The 9383-nt window shown below is 52.4% G+C and overlaps 1 protein-coding gene across 1 annotated transcript in view; it reads left to right on the forward strand.

Moving 5' to 3' along the window:
- Positions 1-7569, forward strand: part of DHRSX (dehydrogenase/reductase X-linked) — a 122033-nt gene extending 114464 nt beyond the window's left edge. Inside the window, exon 7 of the mRNA XM_069463229.1 lies at positions 7115-7569. Within this exon, the coding sequence (XP_069319330.1) occupies positions 7115-7318 (204 nt within the window). The 3' untranslated portion in view covers positions 7319-7569. The remainder of the gene's footprint in view (positions 1-7114) is intronic.
- Positions 7570-9383: the final 1814 nt, after the last annotated feature.

Genomic DNA, 9383 nt, shown 5'->3' on the forward strand with positions numbered 1-9383 from the left:
TAGATAAAACGGGACGTGTTGTTTAAAGCGCACGCAGGGAGCGTGATTTACAGAACCGCGTGTGTATGCAGCAGGCAGCTCTGCTTGCCGGCTGTGGCTGGGAGGACGCGCTCTTTGTCACTCTGGGACCGCGTACGAGACAGCTCCTGTCACCCACGGCCACGCGGGAGGGACGGGTAATCACATTCCGCCGTGAAGGTGCAGTTCATCGGTCTAGACGGGAGGTTGTCCAGATAGGAAATATTTTAGTTTCTCTGGGCCACCGGTAGTCTCCTTGGCATATTTATTATTATTTTTTAAAACTGCACTTTCAGAACATAAACGTTCAGGCTGAATGTGGCCCACGGGGTGGGTGTCACCTGCAGACAAGCAGGAGAAGCGTAAATGAGCGGTTGGTTCTCTTAGCACCTGACCCTGAACCCACACCCTCAGCTGTGACGTCTGGGAACTAGTTAGAAACACGTGTTCTGGGGCCCCCTGAGACCTGCTGTGTCACAAATGCCGGGGACAGGGGTGACCCTTTCTCCCAAGCCATCCTCGGGATTCCGACGTGCGCTGAGCGCGCAGACCCCGACCTAGACCTCAGGAACACAGGGAACGTGGGCGAAAGAGGACGCCGTGTTCATTCTGGGCTCCAGGACGAATCCGGGGGGAAGTTGTGTTGCCTTAATTGTTGTCCGTACACCAGGTGGGTACAAGTTTACTCGGGAATCTACCGATCGGAGACAAGGGAGCAAACATAGTTTAGATTCAAAAGAAAACTTTGAGAAGCAGAAAGAATAAACTCTGCAAATGATCTAATTCACCTAATTCTTAGCAGAGCTTGGATTCCATAAATCGATAGTGGTGAGTGGGGGGGGGGGGGGGAGAGAGAGAGAGATGTTCCTCTCTGGGGCTTAGAGGTGATGCCACCTGCATCAGTCCAGGGCACACATTTGCACACATTGCAAAGGTCACAAAAGTGACAGAACCAGGAAGGGCAGTCTTGTCCTGTCCGAGAGGAGGCCACCTTCCCCCCCAGGGGTGTGCACGTGAGGGGTGTCCCCTCGTGGCGCCAATAAACTCCCCAGGAACAAAGTCCTCGCAGGCTGTGAGGCTGCCACCCTAGCAGGAAGACACCCGTGTTGAACGGGAACTTCTGCCCTAAATTCCCTCATTCGCTGCAGCCTTAGAAACCAGCCGGTCACCTCTGTGTTTGCCTTCGCGGCCAGGCTGCCCAGCACCCCAAGCTAAGTGACACGCCAGGATCGCTCCTGGAGGTTGGATTTTCCTCCTGGCTCTGCGGTTTCCTGCCCGGAGCTTCCTGCGGTTAAGACAGGTGAAGTCTGTACCTGTCACCGTTCTCGGGAGAAGCAGGACGCATAGAATCTGTGCAGAGAGAGAGGTTTATCTGACGGAATTGGCTTACAGGATTGTGGGGGCTGGCCGAGTCCAAAGTCGGCACGGCCGGCTGAAGACCGAGGCGAGATTCGATTGTTGCAGCCGTGAGTCTAAAATCGGCAGGGTGGGCGGAAACGCAGGTGGGATTTCCAGGGTGAAGTCTGTGTCGGGTTTCCTGCTTCTGTGGGAAACCTCGGTGTGTGCTCCAGAGTCCTTCAACTGGTTAGATGCGGCCCACCCACACGATGGCGGGTTGGCCTTTACTTACAGTCAGCTGATTGTGGATGTTCACGGAATACTGTCCTAGCAGCACCGAGGCTTGAGTTTGAGCACACGGCTGGCACCACAGGTGCCTGGTCCAGCCCGGTCTTTGAAGTCGCATGAGATCAGCCACCCCAGAGTCCCACCTAACACTGGCGTGACCCTGCCTTAAATCTCACGAGCACTGTCTTTCACACCATCTCCCAGGCAACCGCGTTTCCTCACGTGGAGAGAGAACATGTATTTCTTACGGTGTCGTAGCTGAGGGAGGTCTCCTCACTCCCGCTCTGCGTCCGATGGTCAGCGAAGGCGTGAAACGTTCCGAGAACTTAGGCACAGCCCACAGCTTCCACTGGGTAGCTGGGACCATGTGTGTGCGAATCCACATGCACATGCATGTACGTGCACACACATACACATATCCACAAACACACACCTGCACCCACATACACACATGCACATACAAATGTGTGCGCATACATACACACATATGAATATGCACATATATACATGCATACTCTTAAAGATGCCTATGTGTATTCACATAGATGCACACATTCCTGTGTGCACACACATGCACGTACAGACATGCAGATTCACTCATGTAATACATGCACATCCACAGTTACACACAGTCACATACATGCATATATACACCTACACACGTATACACATCACGTCACCCTGTGATTTGCACGTGAGCCGGCATCCCAGAAGACGCCTCCCTTCGGTGCATCCCCCCACCCGAGTGCTGCCCTCTGTTGGAACAAGGTCCTGGTGTCTCTGCAGTGTGGGAACCACAGACACGGAACCATCTGCCTTCGCAGCGGCTATGGGCATCCATGAACAGCACCCCTCCAGCCTGTCCCCCCGGCCCTTGGAATAGTAGCGATAACCATTTTTAAGATGACCGACCTTGGAAAGCAAACTGGACTTGACAGAGTGGCAGGATCCAGGACACTTTTTCCGGATGTTTAAGCATGACCTGTTGGACGTCACAGGTTGGCTGGAATAGCCCCACGTGGAAACATCAACCTATAGAGCCACCCTCCAGTGCCACCAGGCCTTCGTTTTGAAAACAATAAAATCATCCTCTGAGCAACGTCAAGAATTCAGCCTTCCAGGGAATAAACAGGAGACCTTGCTGACACAGGGGGGTCTCGAGCCTCCCCACGTTTGGAGGTGGGTAGACCATTCGTCCTTGAGTTTTCAAGAGTCCAGGAGGTAGGAGAGTTACCTGTGAGCTTGTGGTGGAGAGGACAGCCCCGGGGGACTGTGTGTCTATAGAAAAATGTGTTGTTTGTTTCTTCTTCGTGCTGTCTCTATAACCTGGAATAAGTCACTGTTCAGACAGAGAGCTTGCTTTTGGGACATGTATTAGCTCAGACTGCTACCACAGCCTGGACGGCTTATAAACAACAGACATTTGTTGCTCCCAGCTCTGGAGGCTGGAAGTCCAAGATCCCGGCGTGGCAGAGGCTGTGTCTGGTGGGGACTCACTTCCTGGTTCATAGACGGCGCCTTCTCGCTGTGTCCTCACACGGTGGAAGGGGCGAGGGAGCTCTCTGGGGTCCCTTTTATAAGGACACTGACCCATCCATGGGGGTCCACCCTCAGTACCTCATCACCTCCCAAAGCCCCCACCTCCTGCCACTATCGCCTTGGGGGTGAGGATTTTAACACATGAATTTTGGGGAGAAACAGACATTCAGTCCATAACATATGTATATGTACATATTTCCATTTTATGTATGTATAGTTTAATCATTTCATTAGTTTACTTGGGCTACCATAACAAAGTGCCACAGACCAGGTGGCTTAAACAAGAAGACATTCTCTCACGTCCAGGAGGCTGGAAGTCTGAGATCCAGATGTCTCAGGGCTGGTTCCTCCTGAGGCCTCTCTCCTGGGCGTGTAGACGCCGTCTTCTCCCTGTGTCCTCACGGGGTCATCCCTATGTGCGTGTCTGTGTCCTCATTTCCTCTGCTTATAAGGACACCAGTCCTGTTGGATCAGGGCCCATCCTAGTGACCTCGTTTTACCTTAGTCACCTCTTTAAAGACTCATCTCCAAACACAGCCACAGTCTGAGGTCCTGGAGGTCAGGGCTCCAACACAGGAATTTGGAGGGCACAGATCAGCCCGTAAGAAGCATTCTCCTTCATATTTGGATCCAAACGCAGCACCTGCTCAGCAGGAATTCTCCGGCACAGAGCCAAGAGGGGGTGTCATGCATGTGGTCCCCTCTGGTTACGCTGCAGCTGCAGAAGGGACACACTTCCTCCTCCCAGGCCCCACTGGGACTCAGACGTCGTCCCAAACCCACCTTCTTCTCTGCATGTCTCACTCGTCAGAGTCACGCAACCCTCACTCGCACCCTGACCCTGGTGGTGGCTGGTGTCTATGGCTTGCAGATGTGTCTCCTTGCGAAGACCCTTTCCTTTACATTGTTTTACATGATCTGCTCAGTAATGGTGGAGTGATGCTCTTACTGCAATGCCCATTTTCCAGCTGAGGAAACTGACTTAGAGAGAGACGGGCTTGGGCAGGGTCTGTGGGTTAACACACAGTGGCGAGGAGATTTGAGCCCAGGTCCTGGGACCCCAATCCCGTGGTGTCTCCCAGCCCCCTGCCCCGAGAATGTAGGTAAATGTCCCAAAATGAAAGTCCTATGCGTATGACCTTGTGTGTGTGTGCACACGTGTGTGTACATGAGAATGTGTGTGGATGTATATGAATATATGTTCGTGAGTAGGTGCTGTGCGTATGCATGTCAGCATGCATGTAATTGTACATGCAAGCGTGTGTGTGTGCATGGGTGTAACTATATCTGAATGTGGGTATGCATTCCTGGGAGCATGTGTGTGCACATGTGGGTGTGCATGTATGTCTGTGTGAGTATATTTGTGTGCATGTATGTTCGTGCTTGTGTGTGGACATGTGAGTACACACGTGCATGCCAGCGTGAGTGAGGCCTACAGACATGTGCACCCCAGCATCTATCACGGATGCCCCGCCTGTCACATACGCCTGACATACATCACTATGACGGGTGCTGATTAGGGTGGTGACAGGAGATCTAACGAAGAATAAATGAATAAAATCATTTATTTCATGAGCTGTCAAAACATTTAAGAATTAAAGAATCACAAATTAAATCTCATTTCCTACATCTTCATTAGAAGCCCAAGGCTTTGAAACATTCTGCGGTGATGATTGGTGGTTGCTTTTTTTAACCTCGTATCTATCGTGTATTTAAGCAAACGATAGTAGGATAAATGGATGTGATTAACTTTCAAAAGCTACATTAAGATACATTAGCGTTGAGGAATGTCTCCTCTTCCTGTCCCGGCTATGTCGGCTTAACTTCTAGGCTGCTCTGGGAACTCTGAGTGTGTGTGTGCAGTGAGTGTGTGTGCATGAGAATGAGTGTGTGCATGTCAGCATGTGTGCATGACAGTGAGTGTGTGCATGACAATATCTGTGTGCAGTGAGCCTGTGTGCATGACAATGAGTGTGTGCATGTCAGCATGTGTGCATGAGAATGAATGTGTGCATAAGAATGAGCGTGTGTGTATGAGAATGTGTGCATGTAAGCATGTGTGCATGAGAAGGTGCACGTGAGCATGTGTACATGTGTGCATGAGAATGAGTGTGTGCATATGAGCGTGTGTGCATGAGAATGAGTGTACGTGAGCGTGTGTGCATGAGTGTGTGTGACCGTGTGTGCATGTGAATTGAGTACCTGTGTGTGTATATTGACATGAGAATGAGTGTGTCTATGCATGTTTGCATGACAGTGAGTGCGTGTGTGCATGTGAATGAGTATGTGTGTGCATGTAATTGAGTGTGTGCATGGGAGCATGTGTACATGTGGATGAGTATTTGTGTGTATATGTGCATACAAATGAGTGTGTGTGCCTGTGAGTATGCATGAGAGTGTGTGCGTGTGGCTGTATATTTATGCCTGTGAGCATGTGTGTGCTTGTTATGTGTGCATGTGAGGGTGCACACGATTATGTGTGCATATGTGAGTGTGTGCACATTGCAGGCATGTGTGCAAATTGGTGTGCATACATGTGTGTGTTTGTATGCATGTGTGTATGTATGTGTATGCATTTGGGCATTGCATAAGCATCCGCCTGTGAGTATGTATGTGCGTGTGAGTGAGCTTTCTGCAGAAGAACGATCCTCAAATAGAATTTCATCGCATTGTGTCTGTGTCCCTGGCAGTGGCTACATTTTTGGCACCATGCTGTGTCTTGGAACCCCCGGGCTCGTTTCAGCACACTGCAGGCCGTGCCTGCCCTCTACAGCAGCCTTGCGTGTGTTCTAAGTGGATACGCATGTCACGAGAACTGTTACCCAGACAACAGGATTTTTCAAAACGTGGTGGATATAGAAGCCCCAGACACTGCCCCCAGGGGCCCACCAGGAGGGCAGAAGGCTCTGCACACAGGGGTGACTCTGTCCACCCAGAGACAATGTAGAAAGCCCAGGTAGGGCCATAGCCTGCCCCCGGGGGGCAGAGGGGCTCTCCAAATGGAGGTGACCTCCCCACGGGCAAGACAGAGGTGGGGTGTTTGGGGCGCAAATGGTGGCAGACGTACAAAACAGACTGCTGCCCGGACAGGTTCCCTGTAGTCCTGCGAGGACACACTCCTAGGGGCGTGTAAGAAGGTCTAGGGTTGGACACAGTGAGCGGATTTCCCAAAAGCCTATTAGAAGAGATAAGCTCCCTGCAAGTCTTTACAGAAGTTACGAGGAATCCCATTGGCTGCTGGATTACTGACCTCCAGCCCCGAGGGGCCCGTGTTCCCACAGCTCCTCGGGTCCCAGAGCGCCCACCGCTTCTATCCGGATTAACACGCCCCGGGGGGCCAGCTCTCAACGCTGAAAAGCACAGTGTGTTGTGTTCCAACACTGTCACCTACTGCTACGGTACAATCCCCAGTCTTTGAAAGGCTCTTTGTATGCATTTCGGGCTCCTCTTTGAACCGTGTCAACACCGTCACAGCCCACGAATGCCTCGCTCCTCCCTCGCGTAACCCTCCTCGTGGGGGTAAACCCGAGAACCTTTTATGATGTTTCATCTCATTGCTAATATTGTTTGTTCGACACAGAAGCAGAGCAATTGCTCCTCCGCTCCAAGTCCACTGATACACATTTCGGTGCGATACAGAGTGAGGTGAATTACACACGCACGTCAGGGACTTCAATGCGCGTCTGCCCAGCGCCATGTAGTAACCCGCTATTTAAATGCAACCCGCTTGGGTGTGTCGTCAGCACCTGTTAAAAAGAAACCCGGCAGCCGGGAGATCAAGCTAGGCGATTGCCCGCGCCCGCTTTCTGCATGTTTGTCCACGCAGCCGTGAGCGCGCTCTGCCCCGCCTGGCACTGTGTGAGCTCCGGGGACTGTGTCTCTTCTGCTGTGAACATGGGCTCATCCCAGTCTTCGTTCCTTCTTCCCACAGACCCCCGACCAAGGAGCCTGGACGTCCGTGTATGCAGCGGTCACCCCAGAGCTGGAAGGAGTTGGCGGCCGCTACCTGTACAACGAGAAGGAGACCAGGTCCCTCAAGGTCACCTACAACCAGAAGTTGCAGCAGCAGCTGTGGGCCACAAGCTGTCAGATGGCCGGTGTTCCCAACGTGACCCGTGACGCCGCCTTGAGCTAGCTGCTGCCTCCGGAACACGTTGCATCTGCCAGGGGTCTGGGAGGACCACAGTGCCCGCATTTTGCACGCCCACCTGCCCTCGGGCTCTGTCCTGCAGCCTTGAGTTAGCCGCTTGAGCTTTTGCAAGAACTGAAGGAACAAAGGAAACGTTGAGGGTCACCACCCCCACGTGTTCCTCAGCCATAGTCCTTGTGCTCCCAAAGTGCCTCGCTGTCACAGGTGCCATAAATAATTAAATCTTCCCACCTCATTGTGCGGTTTTCCTTGCTTGGCACAGAGGGGTCGTATAGGACTGAGGACGTAAGTTGCAGGAGAGGGAAACTCTTTATAGGGGCTGCAGCGTCCTACCAGGCACCCGCTGGTTGACGGGGTCCCCTGTTTTGTTTTGTTCTTGCACTAACTCATTCTTCCAGAGGCCCAGCTTGGAGTCCCAGACACAGGGAGGGGTGAGCCTGGCCTCAGCGTGTAGGATCAGTTCTGTGTGTCCAGTCTCAACGTCGGTAGACCTTGCTCCAGAGTGGCCCAGTCAGTGGGTGGCTGCATGGTGCTGTCAGATCAGACATGCACACCGTTGCCCAGCTACACAGGGGATTCTGTAGGGCGGGGATGAGGGTAGTGCCCAGGCAGAGGTCACTGTGGGATTATCTAGGACAGGGATGAGGACAGCTCCTGGACAGTGCTCACCGTGGGAGTCTCTAGGACAGGGACCAGGGCAGGACCTGGACAGAGGTCACCATGGGAGTATCTAGGACAGGGACCAGGGCAGGACCTGGACAGAAGTCACCGTGGGAGTATCTAGGACAGGGACCAGGGCAGGACCTGGACAGAGGTCACCGTGGGAGTCTCTAGGACAGGGACCAGGGCAGGACCTGGACAGAGGTCACTGTGGGATTATCTAGGACAGGGACCAGGGCAGGACCTGGACAGAGGTCACCACAGGAATATCTAGGACACGGATGAGGACAGGACCTGGACAGAGGTCACCGTGGGATTATCTAGGACAGGGACCAGGGTGGTACCTGGACAGAGGTCACTGTGGGAGTCTCTAGGATAGAGGGACGAGGATGGTACCTGGGCAGAGGTCACCGTGGGAATCTCTAGGACAGGGACCAGGGTGGTGCCTGCATAGAGGTCACCATGGGAGTCTCTAGGATAGAGGGACGAGGATGGTACTTGGGCAGAGGAGACCATCGGATCATCTAGGACAGGGACCAGGGCAGTGCCTGGACAGTGGTCACTGTGGACAGGGGACAAATCTATTGGCTTGTTTGCCTAGTCACCATGCAACATCCACAGGTGGCCTCTGTCTTAGGCTCTGTCTTAGGCCTCTGTCTTAGGACAAGTTGTGTTCATGGAGGCAGAGATTGGAGTGATGTGGCCACAAGCAAAGCAATGCCTGGAGCTACAAGATCCTGAAGTAGGCAAGAGGGACATTCCAGTATGGCCTCTGGAGGGAGTTCAGCCCTGCTGACCTCTTGACTTTAGCCTTCTGGTTTCCAGAACTTGGGGAGAAGAAGTATCTATTGTTTTAAACCATCAACAAATTGATAGTAACTTTTTATGGTGGCCATAGGACACTCATACCGCTCCTGAAAGCCTCACGCAGTTACTAGGCACTTTCTGAGGCTCACCCTTAGTCACTCACTGGTCAGACAAGGATGGCTCGATCCCTTCTCTGACAATGGGTGTTGGATTCTCAAACTCCTTCCTGGTGTGACAAGCCATTGGAAATGCTTTTCAAAGAGTGCTATGTGTCTCCTGCCAAACTCTGCCCTGATGTGAGGGACCAGGGACCGTTGGTCAACTTACTGTCCATTCCCTCGAGTGACAAAATCCCACCAAAGAACCCAAATCCATGTCGGCTCTTGGCACAGCCCACACCATGAAATCACAGCCGGCAGAGCTTCCTGGGTGGGGTTCACATTGATCTCCGAAACAAATACTTTTTACACTGCTGCCTGGTTTTTCTGAAATGGGTGTGGTGGCTCCTCATAAGAAAGTTAATCATCAGCCGCCTACTCTTCAGTCTACTTTTGCATATGTGTGCAAATTTCTATGCTCAAGA

The sequence above is a fragment of the Eulemur rufifrons genome, chromosome 30 (genome assembly GCF_041146395.1).
Source record: "Eulemur rufifrons isolate Redbay chromosome 30, OSU_ERuf_1, whole genome shotgun sequence".
Classification (NCBI taxonomy): domain Eukaryota; kingdom Metazoa; phylum Chordata; class Mammalia; order Primates; family Lemuridae; genus Eulemur; species Eulemur rufifrons.